We start from the raw sequence: 23,280 nt of genomic DNA, 5'->3' as shown, positions 1-23,280 counted from the left end.
AAAAAACCTTCTGCAAAGTAAAAAGTACAATATTCCCCTCTGAGAGTTAGTAGTAGTAGAGTAGATGTAAAAAAGCATAAAATTTAAAATGTAAGTAAAGTAAAAATGTGTATTATGATTTTAATGTTATTTATTTTTTTTTTTAATTATATAGTTCTAATTTTTAGTTTATTGTATGAATATATTTCTTTCTGATTAATGACAAAAGTTCATTAAAAAATCAACTAAATTCAAAGGGGCTTTATTGAAATGTGAAACCGATGTTTCCTTCGCCAAAACAAGCGTAAAATAAAAACATAAAGGATATAATGTACATAAACAGATGAATTATAATTTTGCGAAAAATATACAGATAAATAACTTAAAATAAAATTAAGGTTAAAAGATATCAATAAAACAATGACAACTAAACTTTAATTTCTTTAAATCTTCTTTCACTTCGCTGCCAAACATTACATAACGACACGACTTCACTCTCTGATTGGCTGAGCGCCCTGTCACTCTATGACGCAGCGTCCAATGAGAGCAGGCGGCAGGCGATACAAACTGGCAGCCGCCATGTTGTGTCTCCGGGGGCCCGGAGCGACGTCAGTCCGGTAGTAAACAGTAGATGACGTTACCGCGGCTCCGTTCACGAGACACGGACCGCAGCTGGAGCCATGAGCCGTCCGTCTTCAGCCGGAGCCGGAGCTGGTGGACTCGGGGCCGGGAAAGCGGGCGGAGGGAAGCACGGAGGAGCGGGAGCTGCGGCAGCAGCAGCCGCCGCGGCCGCAGCAGCGGCGGTAGCCGCGGGTGTGGGCTCCGTGGCCGGGTCGGGGTCCGCTACCCCCTCGTCGGCGGTGTCCCTGAGCTCGGTCGGTCTTCCCGGGCAGTCCCCGGAGCTCACGGCGCTCTTCGAGTGCCCGGTATGTTTCGACTACGTGCTGCCGCCCATCCTGCAGTGCCAGGCGGGTCACCTGGTGTGCAACCCGTGCCGTCAGAAGCTGAGCTGCTGTCCGACCTGCCGAGGCCCGCTCACCCCGAGCATCAGGAACCTGGCCATGGAGAAGGTGGCCTCCACACTGCCCTTCCCCTGCAAGGTAACACACACACACACACACACACACACACACACACACACCGGCTGACTGCTCACTTCTGTCCACTTCCTCTTTCTGCAACATGCCAACTACTGACAGGTGTGTGCGCGTGTCCTGTGACGTCACAGGGGCGCCATAAGAACCAAAACAAAGCGTTTGTCTCCGGTTCTGCGTCTCTGCTGTCCGTCTGAACCCAGCCTGTTGATCCGTAAAGGGACAGTCCACCGAGTTTTACAGGGACTGGTGATGCTACAGTAACTTCTGTACAGGGCTGCAACTAACGATTATTCTCACTGTCAATAAGTTTCTCAACTAACCGATTAATTAATCCTATCACTATCTTATCCCTTGAAAAATAGGTCCAAACGTGTCTTATCAGTTAATCTGTCAATCATTTTCTTGATCAGTATATTTATTGTTTGGACCACAAAATGTTTCAAGCCTTTCCTGTCATAATTATTTTCATCATCGATCAATCTGGTAGTTGATCATGATCAAAGGTACTTATGTCCATGTGCTCCACAGTGGAAGCATGAGTGGAAATGATCAGTTTTCCATCACAATTTCCATTTTCATTGGAAAAAACTATTAAAGTCAAGATGATGTGATATTTATTTAGGATTGTCTCTGCAGCATTACATTAACTCTCTTCTCATTCAGAAATTGTGATTTGATTCTGGTTCTGCAGTTTGGATATTGCGCTCGGCCTTATTCTGATTTTATTGTGATTAATTCTGAAGCCCTAATTCATACCAGTCTGTTTCACAGCTGAAACAGCCGTGCAGCTCGTCATCAGTAACTGACATCGCTTCAGACCGGCAAAAAGAAACTGAAGATTTTTCTTTTTGCAGCTTTGTCTCCTCCATCCTCGTGTCTCTTCCTCACATCTGTCTCTTATCCTCACTGCCAGGAGCTAAGATGTGAGTGGAGGAGACAAATTTACCAAATGAGAAGCACCGCTTGTCTCCCCTCTCCTCCGTCCTCCTGCTTGTGACCCAGAAATCGATCTCAGCGCACCGTCTTGAAGGATGTCTCAGTTAGGGCCGGGTTATACAGCTCAAAAATAATATCTGTATTTTGGAGCTGTGCTGTGATATATGATATAAATCTTGACATACATAATTTCTTGAATATAACATCCTGTAAATTCTCAAATATTTGATGAGCTTGTAAAATATGATGCATTGCTGTAGATTAAACTACCAAACGGTGAGTTTGGAGGACTGTTGGTGCTTTCACAAAATATGAACATAATGAGAAATTTGATAAATACCAATCAGTAATGTGGATATAATGACCAAAGGCTGGTAAGTTCAGGAAATGACATCATTTTACTGTAATGCAGCTGTGTCATATCATGATACGATATCCAAAAGCTTAGAGGATATCCAGTCTAATATTACTATATAAATATAATATCCTTAATCACCCGGACCAAGTCTCAGTAACTAAAATCTAGAGGTGGGGGAAATGATCAGTTCTCAGAAACCTTGTGATTCTCTCTTGAAAACAGAAAAATCAATGATTCTTGATTAATCTATCAGCTTCTTAAATGCGAATATTTTCTGGTTTCTTTATTTCTCTCTGACAGTAAACTGAATTTCTTTGAGTTGTGGACAAAACGAGGCATTTGAGGACGTCCTCTTGCATGGATGTATGTTTTTTTCAACCTTTGATTTTTTTTTAATAATTGTCAGAATTATTAATTAATTAGGAAAGGTTTAAAGGTCCAAATAAAAAATATTTTTCAAGTTACAACATTGTGACATGGTTAATTAATCGATTAATCAAGAAAATAATAATTAGTTGAAGCCTTACTTATCTGTGACAATTTGGTACGACCGGGTTCCTGAACCACTGTAGGCAGTGCAGGGTGGCCTGTGGGGTGGATTTAGTCTTTTTGTACTTTCTACCTGCCTCACTGAAGAGCACCTGTCATATCCGAGGCATGCAGCGCTGCATTCTCCCATCATAAATATATAAGCTGCACTGCAGATGTTTACTGGTGTCTCAGCAGTGCAGTGACCAGGGCCTTTTAAAGGAGAGCTGGCTTTGACAAACCTCTTAATGCATTTAACATATATGTTATAACAATGTGTTTAAAATGTGTAAAAATTTGTTTAATACAATATTTCTCCATCAAAACATGCAGTGATTTCTGCTCGTCCACCCACTTTTCTGTGAGCTTATTGTTGTGCAACAAGTTTGTTACTATAATAATAGTATTATCGATAAAACATATATATGTATATTAATTAGTTGGATGATTTTTTTTTCCCTTTATGTTTTATAAATTCAGACCAACAAATCAGAAATCATCTGGTTCAGTGTTTGTTTGTAAAGAATGTAAATAAGAGGCCGGTCAGCTGTGATTCCATTACAGACGCATTAAAGTTGAATTGAGTTTCTGAGGTCAACTGAAAGAGGAGGAGGAGGAGGAGGAGGAGGAGGAAGAGGAGGAGGAGGAGGGCTGAAAGAAAGAGCTGAAAACATGTCTGAACTTTGATCAGAGCCATTTGAAACTGTAAAAATCACCACATTCACAGGATATGACATAAAATAAATACAGATAGACACAAAAATATCTTCATACTGTATGTACTTTGTATTGTATTGAACGAGGCAGAGAATGGATTTGTCAACATGTAGGGATACACAAATAATCACAATTGCAATAAAATTGCAAAATGACTGAATGCAGTGTCCAAATCACATTTTTTTGAAGAAGAAAAAATCTAAGAAAGTTTGAGAAAGAAGTTTGTCTGGAGGTAAAGTTACTGCAGCTTGTAAGCTAGCATTAGTTAGCCAGACATGCTAACGTTTGCAGCTTCTGTTAGAACAGATGAAGACAGACAAAACGAAAGCTTGACAGCTCTAGTTATGGTCGCTAAGCTGTGATTGGACAGTTGCTGTTTGGAGTTGGGGCTTAGTGAAGAGTCATTTTCAGTCAAAATAATCACAATATGACTTTTGTTTTTACTAAATTATGCAGCCCTATAAACGTGTTTCAAAAAGAGGGTCATTGGTAGAGGACATGCAGGTGTTTGATGTCCAGGAGACGTCCTCACTGATCAGGACTGGAGGCGCTCCACTTTAACCCTGTTGATGTGTGTGTGTGTGTGTGTGTGTGTGTGTGTGTGTGTGTGTGTGTGTGTGTGTGTGTGTGTATGCATGTTATATCTGCAGCTTTTGGACTTGTTGAAGTTCACTGTCAGCTTCGTGTTCTGGACACTGAGGATGAGATGGTTGGAGACGAGCTGCTTCTCTTCTCCATCATTTACATTTCAAACCCAGAGAATCTCATCAGCATTCATCCACCGCCTACCTACCTGTGTGTGTGTGTGTGTGTGTGTGTGTGTGTGTGTGTGTGTGTGTGTGTGTGTGTGTGTGTGTGTGTGTGTGTGTGTACCTGCTGGCACAGAGCCAGTCCAACATGTCCCCCTGTAGTGCTATACTGCTCAGAGTGTGTTCATTTGGAAAAGATTCCTGGAAAAAGAAAATCACACCGTAGTCATTTTAACATTTTAACAAACAATCAAAATAAGAATAATGATGTAAAAATGATCATTACCTCTAATATTGCAATTGCAATTAGGGTTAAATGAGAAAAAATGAAAAAATATCTATTTGCAATTATTTTTTGCCAACAGTGTGATTGTGATATGATTTGCAGTATTAGAGAGAATGATAATTTTTACATCATTATTCTCATTTTCATTGAAATACATATTAAAGGTCTGATTTTTTTGTGATGATTTGTACCAAACGATGTAGAACTGCAATGATTTGTTGATTAATCAATTAGTTGTCAACTATGAAATTACTTGTCAATTATTTTGATAATTGATTAGTCAGTTTAGATCTTTTTCTTTAAAGAATTCGTCCAGTTCTCTGATTTCAGCTCCTCAAGTGTGAATATTTTCTGGTTTCTTCACTCCTCTGACAGAAAACTGAACATCTATATAACATACAGAGAGACATTTTAGGACGTCAATGGCAATAAGAAAGTAGTTGGATAAAACGTGTAGGGCTGCTACTAATGATTATTTTTATAGTCGATAAACCAGTTAATTATTTTCTTGAATTTATCGATTAATAGTTGTTTGTCTTGATGACGTCCTCAAATGTCCTGTTTTACTCACAACTCAAAGATATTCAGTTTACTGTCACAGAAGAGGAAAGAAAAATATCACATTTAAGAAGCTGAAATCAGAGAATTTGGCCTTTTTGTCTTTAAAACATGACCCAGAACGATTATTTGATTACCAAAATAATTGTCTATTAATGAAATTATCAATTAATAATTGATTTATCATTGCAGCTCTAAAAATGTTTGATAGTTTCATCTAAATGCACTGAAAACACAAAAAGACGACCTGTTTCCTGTTTCTTCGGTCTCTGATGACAGATCATTGGCAATGACTTATTACAGTAAATTTATTACAGATTTGTCCTTTAAATGTGTCCTCATTAACATGGACGTGACCTCCAGAGTGTTTTTACACAAGAAGAGGAGGAAGAGAAAGGTCAGAGGAGCAGGGAATTCTGGGACAAGAAAAAAAACAGCAAAAATTTAAAAAAACAAGAAGGAAACAGCAGCTGTCAACTCAGCAACACACACTACACACACCTATACACACATACATACATTTACACTTACATACAAACACATGCACACACACACACACACACACACACACACGCACACACAGACACACACACACAGTACATGTGATGTAAACACTCTGCAGAGCTGAAAGGAAGAGACATGAAAGCAAAGAAATGTGTGTGTGTGTGTGTGTGTGTGTGTGTGTGTGTGTGTGTGTGTGTGTGTGTGTGTGTGTGTGTGTGTGTTGGGGGGGTGTCGACAGATGCTGGGAGTAGGAGGAGGAGGAGGAGGAGGAGGAGGAGGAGGAGGATGGCACTCGGCTGAGTGATACTCCCCTTTTATTCTCCCTCTCTCTCCCTCTCTCTCAGCTTTCTTTCTCCCCGCCCCCACTGTGTGTGTGTGTGTGTGTGTGTGTGTGTGTGTGTGTGTGTGTGTGTGTGTTTCTCTTGCTGAGATTGTGTGTGCTTGTTAATGTGTGTGCATGCTGCAGCGTCTCGGTGACGGTGCCGTGCGGTCGGTTGGAGGTGAATGTTTTTCTGGCACTCAGTCAGATGAGGAAAAGAGAGGGCGAGAGACATTTACTGAAAGACAGAGAGAGAGAGAGAGAGAGAGTGTGTGTGTGGATGATTTTCACCACCGGTCGGACGGACGGACAAACACCACACAGCTCATAGTGTGTATCGGCATCTGTGTTTAGGCTCTGCGTGTGTGTCACTCAGTGTGTGAGTGTGTGTGTGTGTGTGTGTGTGTGTGTGTGTGTGTGTTGGGAGCATTATTTTTTTCATCACAGAAGAAGAAAAACAGTTTTTTTTCTTCTTCTGCTGCAGCAGGAGAGAGAGCGGGAGAGCGAGGTTCAGCTGCATTACGGCTGCGTCTGAAGCTGGTACGTGTGTGTGTGTGTGTGTGTGTGTGTGTGTGTGTGTGTGTGTGTGTGTGTGTGCTCGCACTCATTGATTATCTATTGGCTCTTGTTTTGATAAATTGTCAGTTGTTGTTGGATAAACTGCAGCCAGCTGATATTTGATCTCTCAACTGGACAATTGATTATCATAATTAGTGATGGATTTTTCAGATCAGATCAATTGATCGGTATCGAAGATTGTGATAATTAACAGTTATTGTCTTCGCTGATTAATCTGCCAATTATTTCAGAGCTCAGGCGTCAGGATTGTCTGTGAGACAAATGACAAGTAAATCTGGCAACTCGCTTGTCTGACTGGACAAGTGGTAAAATAGAAGTTATTTTGATAATCAATCAATCATTAAAGTAAGTTTTTATGCAACAGTGGCAGAAAATTCTGTTTTCAGCCCAAATAAGGAAATGTCCTGTTTTAAAGACATTTAAAAAAGACATTTAAAGACATCGCCTTGGACTTGGGATGAACATTTTTAACTATTTTCTAGACGGTGCAGCTGTAGATTAAACTTGACAATTAACTGAAGTCTTTGTTGATATTGATAACCACCTATAAATAAAAGAATTTATCAGAATCATAAATATTTTATTGATCCCGGGGAGGAACTGTTTGCATTTCAGTTGTTTCCATTCAGGATTAGAGATGTATACATGTGTATATATGAGAACAGAGAAAACAGGGATGTAAGAAGATATTTTTATTTTGTGATACTGTATCCACACTCAAAGACACTGTCTCGTGATATTGTGATTCAAAGACTCGTCACTCTGGTTTATTTTTTATGTTTAAACTCCCCACCACTGCTGATACCTGTCTTTCCTGTTCTGACTGCTTAAAAAAGTAAACTTTTAACTCAAATGTTATTCATATGATGGTTCATTTTTTTATACAATGATTGTTTTTCAAATTAGATTTAAAAGAAATAACAATATATCATCTTGCTAACAGTATCACAATATATTAGGGCAGAGCAAATTTAAAAAAATATCTATAATTCTGATTATTTTGACTGATGTTCCAGTTGTGATCATTAGAGGTAATGTTAATTTTTACATCATTATTCTTATTTTGATTGAAAAACACGTTAGAATGACTGGTGTGATTTTTTTTTTCTCATATTTTAAACTTTTTAAAGAGGAATCTTTACTTTACTAAGTTTTTTTTTTCAGTCTATAGACTCTGATGTGTAGGACAGGACGTCTCCACCTCAACACATTCATTCATTTCAACGTTTCTTGACACATTTTACCTTTAACAAGTTTTGCATCTCCTGCGATTTGAAAATTGCAGGAAGCCATATAAAAATAAAATTTTGATAATTTGTGCAGGCCTACAATATATATCGCAGTATATTGAATTGTAACCCCTGTATCGTGATCCTAACGTAAAACATCTTTATTCCTGCATTTTAACATGTTTTTCAATCAAAATAAGAATAATGATGTAAAAATGATCATCACCTCTAATATTGAAAATCATATTGCAATCGCAGTAAGATATTTTTCCAAAATTGCTAAGCCGTAGTAAACATGTGCAAAGAATTGTCCTAAAACCTGAATAATATCAACATATTAGACACGTCATAATCAACAAATCCAAACAGAATGTGCCGTTTACATGAGCTGTGTCAAATTTTGAATGTTGTCATATTCAGAATAAGAGTGTAACATTAGTGTGTAAACGTGGTGGATGTGGTTCGACAGGCCGATCAAATGATTTCACACAGCTGAGCCACAGTTCAAAGGTTTATTCTGGGGTGTCGGATAAATACTGGGTCCAGGTCCAGTTTTGATCCGAGTTAATCTGAGAACTCAGACTAAACTCACATGTGAACGTCCTGAAGCGTCTGAGTGTCAACAGAGGATTTATTTTGGAGGTGAAACCAGACCTGATCTGACGTGCAGCAGCCAGTCGTTTGAATCTCTCTGCTATATGATCTCCACGTGGCTGTGCAGTCTGTCTGAACAGCTGCTGACCGCCTGCTGTCTGTCTGTCTGTCTGTCTGTCTGGTTACAGTACGGAGAGCAGAGAGGGACAAATCACCTCAAAGTCTGAGCCTCTAATTTTAAGGAAGCAATGAGGGATTCATTTGATTGAGAAAATAAGCTTCCCGGGAACAACACGGTGCTTTTTTGACTTTGTGAAGCCAGACGTGTCATTTTGACTCGTACTTTAAACCAGTTTTCAGAAAAGAAGAACACGTTACAATAATCATTTTAATCAGTAACTTTTATGTAATTTTATCATTTGTCTTTGACTTTATAAGTTGCAGTGCAAAGTAGGAAAGAGTGCAAATACAAAATATCAATAAAAGTGCAGGTAGACTAAATATAATAAATAAATCCATCAAATCTTATTTGTATAGCACTTTACTAAAGCTGCCTGATTGAAGCATCATCTGCGCCCGTCATACTGAGCTTATTAAATCTTCTGTGTATCATTCAATGGCTCTTCACACATTCTTTCCTCAAGTAGAAGTACAGACACTTGTGTAAAAAGATTTGCTGGTAAAAGTAGAAGTACTGATTCAGCTTGTTTACTGCAGTAAAAGAGAAAAAGTACAGGCTCTGTACTCAGACTTTGTATTAAAGTAAAAAGTCTACTGACTGTTCCTGTGCAAAGCTGAAAGTGAACCTCGCCTTTCCTTCATGGTCGAGTCTCCTCGCTTCACATTTTCATCTTTTGACACATTTTACTTCATCTTGTGACATCATATTTGTTACATCTTTTAAGTCGTTTTCCTCTTGTTATGACATCTTACATCTTTCACATAATTTTAGTTTTGTTACGTGTTTTACGTCATTTTTGTCTTGTTACATTTTTCATGTCGTTTTCATCTTGTTCTGTCTTTTTACATCATTTTTGTCTGTTACGTATTTTAAGTTGTTATGTTGTCTTGTTATGTCTTTTATATTGTTTTTGTCCTGTTACATCTGTTTGTCATTTTAGGCTTGTTACATCTTTTATGGCATTTTCATCGTTTTTGCTTTTTGCAGCGTTTTTGTCTTGTTACATCTGTCATGCGTGATATTTACTGATGGACCGACCAGTGAATCGTCAGTGTGTCTCCATGTAGGTTGAAATCAGTCTTGATGTTGGGATGGTCGCGTGCAATGAAGCAAAGTAATATTCAAAAAACTGCTCAAGACTCATCTGTTCAACACCGCTTTCAACCATTGACAGTTTCTTCTCCTCATATAACTATAATGAATTATTATTATTATTATTAAGAATAATTCCCCTTAAATGCAAAAAATAAAGTACTAAGCCTTTTTTGAAAAAGTATACTTAATATTCAAAGTACAGATACATGAAAAATCTACTGAAGTATAGTAACAGAGTATTTGTACTTTATTACTTCCTATCTCTGGTTGTGACCAAAAGTTTAATAAATAATAATTGGCAGATTCATCGATAAAGAAAGTAACTGCCAGGAGCAGCTGTAGTCTCAAGTTTATCTGGATCTGTTGTCATGGTAACAAGTCTTCCAGCCTAAACCTGCAAACGTTTATGAAGAATCAAACATTTTTTCAATCAATGCCGCCATCAGAGGAATGTTGAGATTCTGGCTCTATTTTTGATAAATTCAGTAACTATGGCAACGTGGTTTTAGTCTGTTACAGCTCTGATCCAGGACTGTCCTACTTCTGCTGTAAAGTCAGACATTTAAGTCACATTTCTGATGTACATAACACTTATTTCAGGTAAAAGTTAAAAATACAAACTCCACAGTGTACAGTAACGACAAACATGATTTATTTAAACATGTGAGACAGAGTCAGCTTGTAGGTCGCTAACAAGATTTCTGACCATCCAGAGATTTCAGTTTTCTTGCAGGATTCTGGATCTTTTTGTGGATTTGTTGGCAATAAGAAAAAATCTGAATTATCTTTGAACTGTCCAAGAGAAATGAAAAAAAAAAAAATTGAAACAAGAATTTATGCAACCGGGGGACAAAATCTGTTATCTGCTGGCTGAAGTTTCTGGACTGTTGAACTAAAGGTTTGTTTGGAAATAATCAGGATGTTGTGTTTGTATACGTTTGTGTGTGTGTGTGTGTGTGTGTGTGTGTGTGTGTGTGTGTCAGCTGTAAGTGTGTTCGATGCTGTGTCCGGCCTCCTGCCTGCCTCTCCTCAGGGAGCTGGCTCAGTGGCGCTGCCTGCTGGGCTGGCATCGCCATCACGGAGTCGGTTCAGCTAGCACCGCAGGGCTAACTGCTAACACTGGACAACAGCAGCAGCAGCAGGGGTCAGAGGTCAGGGGCAGATCCAGTCGACCTGTCGGCCGCACCAAACCGCTGCCGGGCAGCCAGGTGAGATCCGTCCGGAAATCATGGAGCTGTTCAGACCTGCTGCTCTCTGTGAGCCTTGTTGGATGGATTTGTTGTAGCACAGAAGGACAGACTCTGTCTGGAAACTAATGATTATTCATCAGAAATCTCATTGTTTTAATATTTTGTGGAAACACAGATAGTCATCCCTGCAATGTTATTACAAAATCAGTGAAGGTGTTTGGTCAAAAATATTGTGATATTTGATTTTGTCCATATTGACCAGCCCTAACGTTAATGTTTTTGTTGTTGTTGCTGTTGTTTTTTTTAGAATGAAATGTCTGTTGGCCCTTTTCCACACGCAGAGCTGACCTAGCTGGACTTGGTTTAACTCAGCCCGTCAGCCCAGCACGGCAGGGGTTTACATTTCCTTTACAACAGAGCTATCCACTTGAGGGTGTGTCTTTAAAATGAAGACGCGCTCGAGCAGGCTAGAGTGGCTTTAAAGTGGTGGACAGACTGTTCATATATTCATCTCTGGGATAAAAGACACCGTTTCCGTAAATTCTTCACAATAAAAGTCCCCTGATGTTTCGCTATTTAAATGCTTTTATTATGAAGCAGCACAAACAGAAAATGTTTTCATTCAGGGGTTTCATCAGCAGTAACTTAACACAGCTGAAAGAAAATATAAAACAGTAAAATAAAGCAGAGACCTGAACGTACAAACAGCAGACACTGCATTTCAAAGTATAAAGTAGGGATGTCCCGATACAACTTTTTCACTTCCGATACGATACCGATATTGCAGCCTTGAGTATTGGCCGATACCGATATTGATCCGATATGATATCAGCACGAATCATACATACTTTAATTACTTATTGGCGTGAAAAAAGGACTACTTATCGGAGCGCTTATATCGGAGATTTTAGATGCAGTCCGACAAAATCTGATACTCGTTTTTTGGCTGATATCGGACCGATATCGGGTATCAATATCGGATCGGGACACCCCTAGCATAAAGATTCTGATAGAAGCTACAAAAGGACTGAGAGCTGAACATAAAGAGACGTCCTCTCTGCTCTCCTGCACACAGGAGCTCAGTGTCACAACACTCGCTTGTTCGAGGAGTAGAAAGAAGGTGTCATCACTGTTTGGCCGTGGCTGGTAAGACATCACTGCAGCCCACTCGTTTTAGCCCTGCTCCAGAGTAGGTCAGTCACTGGCGCAGCGCGGCCTGATGCGATTAAAGTGGTAATGGAGATGCAAATCAGCACAGTACAGTTTGACTCAGCACAACCAAAAGTGCCAGTAGAAAAAGCCACATATATTGTGATATATGTCACAGAGTAGCCCCAAAATATTGAGATATTTAGAAGACGTATCTCCCAGCAACAGATAAATCATCATGATGTTTTTGGTGCTTGAGGCTCGTGGGGGCATTAGAGAGACTTCAGACTGTTAGTCCTGTTATTTATTGACGACGTGACTTCATGTGTTTAAATTAATCTGATTTCATTATTGATCTGAAACAAACTGACTCGGCTGATTTCCTGCCAGTGAAAAACCCTGAACCGCTCTGAAGGAAAGCGTGATGGAGGGAATCTTTTTACCTCTAACCCATTTACCAACCTGTCTCACCCCCCACACACACACACACACACACACACACACACACACACACACACACACACACACACACACACACACACACACACACACGCACGCTCTCAGTGCTTTTATCCTGATTGGTATTGATCGAGGTTCAGCAGAGTGTTTTTCTTGCTGTGTTGGTTTTTCAGCTCATGCAGATCAGTTGTGCGCAGGCTGTGAGGGAGGTTCAGTTTGATATTTCAGACAATATTTCATATTTCATGCAGAATAAAAGTGTTTGGGATTTGTTAACTGTCAGTCATGCAGATGTTCAGCCTCTGGTTAAAGATGCTTCGTGGGCTCACAGCTGTTTTTAATGGAGGAGGAGGAGGATGGAGTGGATCAGTTAACGAGATTGTATTCTACCGTGTGTGTGTGTGTGTGTGTGTGTGTGTGTGTGTGTGTGTGTGTGTGTGTGTGTGTTTATTGTTGTGTCAGAAAGACTGAGTGAGTCCTGATGAGAGCCTGCACAGGTTCACTTTGTAAATCCCCTGAAAAAATCATTAATGCAGCTGGATAAAGAGGATTCGTGTCTCCTCTGTGTATTTGGGACAAAATGTTCTGACCTGTTGTCGTCTGAAAAACCGACCAAATTCTTATGGAGCGTCCACAAATATCTGAATGAAAATAAACCTTCATGATTATTTAGCTGTTTAGATCATTTCTCAGACTGTGTGAGCATTTCAGCTCATGTTTGATTGACAGCCGCTTCAGGACAGGAAGCTCACTAACGTGTTGCTGAGGACTGCTGAGGACGCGGGCTGCACCAGAACATATTTTAGCACCTAAATAAAGGACCACCTAAACAAAAGCAAAACAAACAAACAAAAAAACATAAATTGCTGCTTTACTTTGTTGTCAGGTTGTGTTTTCCGACAGGGAACTGAACTCTCTGCTCTCTTCACTACCACCAAACTCTGTGGACTTTTTTTTTTATCACACAGCTGTAGGAGTTTGTTTGTAAGTTAGTTTGTGTTATTGTTTGACTTTAGTGTTTTAACAGGTATGATTTGGTCTGAACTAACATTACCTGCAGCAGATCGAGGGAGAGATAAACCTGCAGCTCCAGAGTCCTGCGACGAGGAAATGACCGTTTTCTTTCAGTGTAGTTTTGTGGCTGTGAAGAGAGCACAGACAGCAGCTTCATTTCCCCATCAGTAAAGTCTGACTAACAGCAACGTAACGTGTTGAAAGTGATCTAAACATAGCGTACACTTAAACTCATATTAATTTATGTGGCAGGTTAAATCACTGTTTGTGTTAAACGAGGTGATAAAACAATACGTGCAGTATTTTGTTAGGGCTTCAGGAAGGTGCTGGAAAATAACCACGCGAAGGACATTTGTGCAATATTTTCATATAGGACTTTTCTGCTACTACTTGGCATCTTGTGATACTCTTGGGTGTCTGCTTTTTTGGGTGTATGGATCTGGCGTGATACTGTGTGTTAATTGTAGTTTGTTTGTACGTGTTTTGGTTGTGTCACCTCAAATGTCCAAGACAAATTTCTCCTCAGGGAGACAAAGGCTCATCTTATCTTAGACTCAGAAGAAGAAAAAGAGAAGTTTTGTTGCACCTACATTGCAACTGAGAAGGGTTTTTATGATTGGTTTGTGGAATTAATTGCATCATTTTTGTAAGAAATGGTTAATATATATTTATCTGTTGTGACTACATGACTAGTAAAAGTGGAGACTATGGTTGAATGATATGGTAAAAAAGTCATATTGCGACTTACATTGTGATATACAGTGAGTGGGATTGATCGTGTTAAAATCATGTTAAGAGCATTTCTGCAGCTCTACAGGACTTCACTATAAAGCTGTCACATATTTTGTCTTTATCAAAAAACTGCAGATGCGATTTCTGTTGATTTGGATATTGCAGTTGGCCGTATTGCGATTTTGATCATTTTGTGATTAATTGAACAAACCATCTTGGAATGTGTGTAAACTGAATTTATTTCACTTATAAAGCTGAAGTGCTGCTGCTGATTTGTTGGTGTGAAGATGACTTATGGCTCTTATTTATTTAATTCAGTTGTAAACATGTAAATATGAACCATGACTTGAATTTGACTCATTTTAACGTCAAACTTTTTTTTATCTTCAGCTTCAGAAGCTCTTTAACTTAAAGGACAAAACAGGAGTGATTTTATAAAGCAGGTGTCAGAGGAAGAGTTTTTCTGCAGTCACTTCATGCCAAGAAAACAAGCAGCGGTTCGGTTGGTTGTTTTCCAGCCTGCTGCCCGTTTCGGGAAGCTGCTGCTGCGTTCTGACCTGCAGCTGATGAATATTTAATGAGACGAACACTGAACCTCCTGCTGTGTCACCGTCCTCTGTCTTCATCACATGACTAATACATGATCATTATTCCAGCTATCGATAGATCAAACTGTGCAGTAATGTCAGCCTAAACACACAAGGTAATAGTTTTTGAACATGATTTTATATAAAAAAATACCTGTAATGTCGTATCCTGTTCAGACCTGATGTTACCGTGTGTCCTGGGTGCTCTTGTGAGGTGTGCTTTAGGTTGGGGATGTTCTTGGTGACTCATTTCCCTTTTGATAAAATGTAAAATTTAATTTGAGCAGGTTGACTAGTCTGAGAGTAAGAAAACACTCAGAAAACAGTTAAAACTGAGCACAAATTATTAATTGATAATGTTAAACACTGCCTGAAAAAATACTGTGTATTAAGAGCCATTTGAATCTGTTAACCACAGTCTACAGTCGCCACGTCGTATTTTAAATGCCTCTTTAATGTGTGCCACTTTGTGCCATGTAATACAAACCTTGCACATTATCCTTAAAAACATGACATCTCAGTAAATGCTTCACCTTATCAGACTGAAAAGGATCACAGTGTCTGTGGGTTGAGAGGGTTGTTTACCAGGAGCTGATGTTAGCTGCAGCGTGACTCACAGTGTGGCTAACGTTAGCAGTGCTAGCAGCAGCGGCAGGTGCTGCTCTTCTGTCTGTCTGTGCTGAATTTGGTCACATGTTGCTCCAGTCATGTGATCATATTCCAGTTTATTCTGTCACAGTCTACATTCAACATTATTTTCCATTTTCCAGATTAAGACACTGACAGACAACGCTGGTTTTACGAGCTGTCATCTGTCCAACGTTGCTGATAACATGTGGGGTCGCCTGGACCATCAGGGTCCACGCGCTGGGCGAGAGGGGCTGCTGTCTGATGGAGCTGTGGTGGGCAGCTGCATAACATCTTATAAAGGCAACAGTTACCTGGCATTGTGAATGAATAATATATTAATAGTTTAACTGACTTGCGAGGGTGGCAATGCTTAATCATGTACTCGCTAATCGTAGTTAGTCTGACGACACTGGGAAGCGTTTGAAAACAAGGTCAGCTCCTGAAGGTTAGTGTTTGATGCTGCGACGGCGTCAGTTTTATCAGAACTTCAGAGTATTTCATCAGTGAAAGAAGAGCAAAGAATGACATTTAAGGTTTTTCCTTAAAACAGATGTTTTTGTTCTTCTCTGGACTGATTGGTTGGAATTATTCTGGGATACATGACGATGGACAGTTGGTTCATAGAATCACCTGCCAAGAATTTTCTGAAAGTGCCTGCTATTTTCCAGTTTCCAAGGTTGCCTGCTCAGATGAATATGAAAAAGAGACCTTCAGACAGTCCAGTTCTCCCTGGAGCAAGCTGGCTTTAACTTCTGATGAATTATATCAACACCAACAGTAAAAAAAAAATATATATATATATATATATATTTTTTTTTTTTTTGTGGCATTTTAGGTCACAACAATCTCCAAAAATGTCTGCAAAATCTTAATTATAAATTGATGCGAAAAAGTCAATAAATGGAAAATGACAACAGCAGAGAAATAGAAAAATGAAATTTATTTTTAGTTCTTTTAGTAAGCTGAACATTGTGTTCTCAAAAACAGTGAAATATTAAAGTATTGTTGTTTACCAAGGATCAGTCCTATATGTTTATCTGAGATATTGTTGTGGAGCTGCTGTCTGTGGTCTGTACAGTCCGTGCTGTGGTTTCCTGTCCTTGCAGCAGGTCAGGTTGCCGTTTCCTGTCCTGTTGACAGGTTTTTGTTTTGTCTTTTTTTCTGGGGCAGCGTCTCTGTCAGCAGGCTGCTGCTGTAAATAAGAAATGTGTCACCAGGCCTGGGTAAACAAAACCAGAGAAAGAGGTTAGAATTATATATTCATGAGTCATCCGTCATCCGTCTCTCCTCCAGTCAACATGTGGAGGTGTTTGATCCGGGAACAAATTCTCTCCTGAAGTGAAAGACGGCGTTCGACATCCAGCAGCAGGAACACAAACAGTCTGTCTGTAACTCTGACTCTTCTGACTAAAATCCTCTTAAATCCTTTTTTTTATTAACTTAACATTTTCACATCCAAGGAGTTATTTTATTATTTTATTAGTTAAATTATTTGTTTCAGCGATGAGTCAACTGACAGAAAATTCATATTTTTAACTTTTCTCTCAGTCTTGTTCAACAGTAAATTGTAGACATTTTTCACCATTTACTGACCAAACAAATAGTCCATTAACCAAAAAAAACAAAACAGTAGATTATCTAATAATAGAAATGTATTTTTATTCAGTCCTTTATTTAAACAGGTAGTCTCATTGAGATGGGAATCTCTTCTCTTAGAGAGACCTGTGTATGACAAAAAAAAACAAAAAAACATTCAGTTTCAGCACAAAAGCACATTTATACATGTGATTGTAGAAGTATTGTAGTAGGAGCTCGCTCCATTTCTTTGCAGCCTTGTATTTGCCAGGTTCAGTGTGAAAAAGAGCTCGAGTTGATGTTGAAATGTCCTCTGACATACAAACTGTTTAAATGCAACCAGAGAGCGGAGGTGGTTCGGTTCATTCTGCAGCGGAGCTTTATAAATAAATAACATACAATGCTGTTGTTCTCTTCTATTGGTTAAGATGAACCATTCCACCATTTTAATATGAGATGTGATGATGATGAACCACAATGCACTGGGGTAGATGGAGGAAAGAAGCTTTAAAGTGGAAGGAGAAGTATGAATATCAACGTACAGCTGAAGAGAAACAAATGAGCAATTCTGATTCAATTTTTCAATTTGTTTGACAGCTGTTCAACATGGGCCTTAAAAATGAGTTTGTTATCCGACCAAAGTCCCAAGAATTTATAACATGGGCTGCAACAGATCACAAAACTCATGGTTCAGATCGTATCACAGTTTTGAGTCATGGATCATTTTACAGATCATTAGAAAATAAAAAAAGAGGCGGGATGAGGGTTAAATTATTTTAAAAATCTACTTGGCTTTGATCTCTGTCTGCCTGTAGTTATCACCATAGTAATGTGATAATAATAATGATAACAATATTAATGATATAATAATTATGTATAATACAAAATTACACTGTAATAATAATAATAATACTATACAGTGTAATTTGAATACTATATCCTTTTCAGATTTTAATTATTGCAAAACCAGTGATTGATTATCGTGCTTTGACAAACAGTTCAAACATTTCATAAAAAAGATCGAGTGTTACGTTAAAGGATAAAATATTGTCGTGAAAAATAATTTCTTTGTCCTTATATTTTGATGATCTTTTTAGTTTTAATTCTCTGATCTAGGGTTGCAGTTTTTTAACCACTGTCCTTTATCAATCATTGATAAAAAATTAATAATTAATTAATGGAGTAATCATTATTTAAAAAAACATTAAAATATTGCTTTTATCAAATGTTTTTTTTTTCCCACAGCAACATCTTGCATATTCTCTGACAGCATCGCAACGCCTCTAAAACTAAAATAATAGATTTATTTCATATCTATATTTGATAGAAGATTGATTCAATTTTATGTGATCAGTCAAATTCTTAATGACCAGTTAATTAATCGTCAATTAATTGTTGCCATCCCCACTCTGATCCAATCACAGTGTGGTGTCCTGTGATCAAACTGACCAATCAGCAGTCATCTTCTGGACACACTGAATCTGTCTGCAGAGGATTTTTAAAGTGAAACTGACAGCAGTTTCTGCTCGTCTTTCGTCTTCTCTCTCTCTCCCCTCATGTTTATGGATGCTCTCTCTCTCTCTCTCCCTCTCTCTCTCTCTCGGTGAATCGTGTTCAGATGTTCAAACGGCATCAGTGACGCCGCCGCCTGCCTCCCTCGAGTCCCTCTCTCTGTCCTCCTGAGCTCCTCGGCGTCTCGCTGATTTCATACCTCATTTACCGTCCTCATCAGCGCTCCCCCCTCGTACACCGCTATAGGCTCCTGGTCTGTCTATAGGTGCCGTGTTGTTCACAATGAAGGAAGGGGGGGAGGGAGAATCCCATCACTGTGACCTTCTCAGAAAATTTGAGGCGAGCTTGCAGCCATCACATTGTAATCTGCTCCTGACTGACCAGAATAGAAACACTGTGAGGTTTTATTTATATCACAGCTTCATGTGGATCAAACACCAGTAATTTAACACACAGGCTGTTCTGTCAGCTGCAGCTCGCTGTGAAATACAAGAACACAGGAGGATGAATATTCAGGTTGTATATTAAAGAGGTTTATTTTTAAATCTCTCTCTTCTCACAAACACAAACTGCACATTATCCTAAAAAAACATGACAACACAAACTAGCCTGCAGAAAAACAAAAAAACTGAAATTAAGATTCTAATTCCTAAAATGGAAGGAGGGATATTTTGAGTGGTACCAATAACTTTAAAAATCAAAAGCAGCGGTTGATAATTAATAATTATCGTTGGAACGGCGTCGTCATTGTTCTTCGTTCAACTTGTGTTTTACCTGCTGTGACAAGTCAAAAAGGTCGGTTCATTTTTGGGAACAACGGCGCTCCGAAATCACACGTTTCATCACGATACGGTGTTGGCTGATATTTGTGTTTAATCCAAACTAATGTTGTTGCCTTTCTGCCTTCGTCTTCCTCCATCCTCACACCTCCCGCCGCCTCCAGATTCACTCCTGTCAGACCTGCAGCGTCTGAGAAACAACAAACAACTAAAACACTTTGTTCTGTACGTCCATATTTAATCCTGGGTTCACCACCTGAAGTTATCAGAGATTTTTACGATAAAAAACAATAAAACTCAGGCAGTCCTATTGTAGACTCAGTCTTGTATAAATATTTTTTGTTATTGATACATTTTCTTAATATATAAAGATCTCTGATCACCAAATAAAGACTTCTACAGCTGTATGATTGTTTTTTATAATATTTATACATTATCATTCTGTTTATTGTTGTTTGTTTCCTGTTGATGTTTGCAGACAGCCCCTCCCTGATCGATTACTCACCTCATTAGATGATTATTGCACAGACCTTTTTCATTAATAATTTCTTCAAGCGGAAGGAGTTTAATGAAAAATGCTTCATTATTGAGGTGTAAATTAATTTGTTCAGAATGAGACATTTACCATCAAGCTTCATGTCTCCTCTTGTGCACCTGCTGACATATGATTGTTATTACATGCAAATGAATGTATCTTTGGTATTTTAAAACACTGTTTTTGTAGGTTTGACACGCAGTATTCTGTTTATTATGCAGCCACAAAGAATAAATTATGGTCTTGTTGAATTAAAATGTGACACTCTTTGGTTTGCATCACTGTCAGTCGACACATCCAGCAGGACGACAGTTTTTCATTGGAATGTCTCTGTGTCCTCCTGCAGTACTCGTCGGCCGGCTGTCTGCTGACTCTTCACCACAGTGAGAAGCCCGATCATGAGGAGGTGTGTGAGTTCAGGCCGTACACCTGTCCGTGTCCCGGAGCTACCTGCAAGTGGCACGGCTCGCTGGAGGCCGTCATGCCTCACCTGATGCATGCGCACAAGTCCATCACCACGCTGCAGGTCAGCATCAAAACTTTGACTTTTCAGCACCAAACAAAAACTTTCACTTTTCCAGACCAAACTTAAATTTTGCAGCACCAAAACTTTCACTTTCCAGCACCAAGATTTTAATTTTTCAGCAGAAAAAAACTTCACCATGTTAGCGTTATCATTGTGAGCATATTAGCATGCTGATAATAGCATTTAGCTTAAGTCCTGTAGTCCCTCAGTACAGCCTCACACACCTATACAGCTAGACTGTATAGTCTTATTTTAATATTTTTCTACAATTTATGCAATTCATGCACTTTTGATTAATGATTTTACCAACACACAAAATCTACTGCCCTCCAAATGAAGGCTGGTTGGACGTGCCGAGGGTTAAATTTGATCTGTGACTGAAATCATTATCAGGAAATTCATGAAGATATTTTTCTCATACATTATTGGTACGAGGAGTTGAAACTGTAAGTGTAATGAGCTGAGAGTTTCTGTGATGTCTGTCTCTCTCTGCAGGGAGAGGACATCGTCTTCTTGGCGACGGACATCAACCTGCCGGGCGCCGTGGACTGGGTGATGATGCAGTCATGTTTCAGCCACCACTTCATGCTGGTCCTGGAGAAGCAGGAGAAGTACGAAGGCCACCAGCAGTTTTTCGCCGTCGTGCTGCTCATCGGCACTCGCAAGCAGGCCGAGAACTTTGCCTACCGGCTCGAGCTCAACGGCAACCGCCGGCGGCTCACCTGGGAGGCCACACCGCGCTCCATCCACGACGGGGTGGCGGCGGCCATCATGAACAGCGACTGCCTGGTGTTTGACACCTCCATCGCCCATCTGTTTGCAGACAACGGCAACCTGGGGATCAACGTCACCATCTCCATGTGCTGAGGGAGCGGAGCGGCGTTAACGGCGGTCACAGTCACGTACAGGAGACGGACATCACAACAGAGACACACTGCAGGGTCAGTTTCAGTCAGGAAGGTGTTGAGTTCACCTTCTGTCTCCTCCTGCGGCGTCAGTGGCGGCTGGAGTCGTTTGTGAGGAAAAACAGAAACATTTGAAGCAGTTTTCAGCACTAAGAGACAAATTCTCAAACAACTCGACAGCAGCTCTGTCCTGTGTGACGTCTGTGTTTGGTCTTCATGGGACAGAACGGGTGGTCACTCTGTTTGGACACTGGAGGGAAAAGTGGAAGAAATCTCCACTAGCGAACAGCATCAGGCCTCCGTCCCTCTCGAAGCGATGGAAAACAGGTCGGCCGCCCTGCTTCAACCGCTGGACATGTGGACCAGACAGAGACGGAGTCCTGAGTTTGGATTCTGGTCTCACAGCACACAGCAGCCCTGCGCTCACCAGCAGAGTCGATACAAACTTCCCATACCATCTTTTCTTTCACAACATCGATCTCAATACCTAAACTTTGCTTCTGCTCCTGGTGTCGGTAACAGAACATCCCCAAAATAAACTTTTCATCACAGCTGCAGCAATAAATTGACTCGCTAACATTAGCTTATTGCAGATACACCCAACTCCAACTAATGATTATTTTCACTGTCGATTAATCTGTCGAGTATTTTCTGGATTCATTAATCCTGTCACAATCTTGTCACATTTTTCAAGTCTTTCCTGGAATTATTATTTTCATCATCAGTCAATCATTTTCACCACTAATCAGTTTCAGTTAATCGTTTGGTCCAAAAAATGTCAGAAAATGTGGATCAGTGTTTCCCAAAGTCCAAGATGATGCCCTGAAAATGTCTCGTTCTGTCCACAACCCAAAGATATTGAGTACAGAAACCAGAAAATATTCACATTCAACAAGCTGAAATCAGAGAATTTGGCCTTTTTTCCCTTAAAAAGTGACTCAAAATGATTGATAATCAAAATAGCTGAAGCTGAACTCACTTTCCAAGCACTTTGCTTAATCGATCATTTGTGAAATGAATTATCAGTTAATCAATTCATTGCTCCCCCTTAATCACAATTAATTAATTGCTGTTGTACTGTTGATCTTTATTTGATAGTAGATTGATTAAATTTTACTCGATCGATGAAATTCTGAACGTTATCATCCCTCGTCTCGACACATCATTCATATTTTTTTTCAGATCCGCTCAGTGAAACGACTCCGAAGGCCTCGACTTGTCCGCCGCTTTAAAAAGGCTGCTGGCAGTTCAAGTAAAGCAGAGTAGCGTGAACTCGTCTCTTCAGTAACTTCAGCGAACCGAGCGGCGGGTCGTGTGCGGCTCAGCGGGAGGTTGCTGGTTCAAATCTCTGCGGCAGTTTGCGACACGGTGGACGACAGCGTCCAGCAGCTCCGATAACGCTGTTCTGTTGAGATGAGCTACTTAGCGGTTCTCTGGGTAGAGGGTTAGGGTTACTCTGCTACTGATGTACGCTACGGTAACATTTTTCGACAGAACGCCGGCTTGTGTCTCACGTTTTGGAGGTCAGCGTTGGACCTCTTTGGGAACTGGCTGAGCTGTGGAATCCAGTTAATCCGCAGACCTTCTTTAATCTCAGATAAAAGCAGTGAAATGGAGGAATAATCCTCCCATCCCTCTTCCTGCAGCCTGTTTAGCCGCCAGCGCCTTACTTTTCTACCGCCAACCTCCTCTTCTTCCTGTTCGAGCTCTTTCTGAGGGAGTTGTGGTGCTGATGTGCTTCACCAGACGTCAACTTGTTTTTAGTTTTTTGTTTTTCACTGAAAATCTGCCCAGGGAAACACAACAAGACTGTTTTACAGAACTGAGAGAAGAAAAATGTATTTTAAAAAACTGTTTAAAGCCACACTGATACGATGGACAGACTCTTTAAGAACATGTGGCATTGTGGGTGAAAAAAAAAAAAAAGATTTCCCAACATTCCTCGTCTCTAAACCTTTGTAGCAACTGACCAGGAAGA

The 23,280-nt window shown here is 39.8% G+C and overlaps 1 protein-coding gene across 1 annotated transcript; it reads left to right on the top strand.

Annotated features, from left to right (window-relative positions):
- The first annotated feature begins 207 nt into the window (after window positions 1–207).
- siah2l (seven in absentia homolog 2 (Drosophila)-like) lies at window positions 208–21,686 on the top strand. Its single transcript, XM_084730153.1, has 3 exons — window positions 208–1,079; window positions 20,218–20,397; window positions 20,893–21,686. The coding sequence occupies exons 1-3, from the start codon at window positions 660–662 to the stop codon at window positions 21,262–21,264; spliced, it is 972 nt and encodes a 323-aa protein (XP_084586279.1). The 5' UTR covers window positions 208–659; the 3' UTR covers window positions 21,265–21,686.
- Window positions 21,687–23,280: the final 1,594 nt, after the last annotated feature.

Source organism: Lutjanus erythropterus, chromosome 11, assembly GCF_056507025.1.
Source record: "Lutjanus erythropterus isolate fLutEry1 chromosome 11, fLutEry1.hap2, whole genome shotgun sequence".
NCBI lineage: Eukaryota > Metazoa > Chordata > Actinopteri > Lutjaniformes > Lutjanidae > Lutjanus > Lutjanus erythropterus.
This window is presented reverse-complemented; position numbering and strand designations above follow the sequence as displayed.

Excerpts from the sequence above, each read along its gene's own strand:
- siah2l (XM_084730153.1), top strand. The coding sequence starts at position 660 with ATGAGCCGTCCGTCTTCAGCCGGAGCCGGAGCTGGTGGACTCGGGGCC. Across the intron at positions 1,080-20,217 it reads CACTGCCCTTCCCCTGCAAG|TACTCGTCGGCCGGCTGTCT; the intron begins GTAACACACACA and ends GTCCTCCTGCAG. Across the intron at positions 20,398-20,892 it reads AGTCCATCACCACGCTGCAG|GGAGAGGACATCGTCTTCTT; the intron begins GTCAGCATCAAA and ends CTCTCTCTGCAG.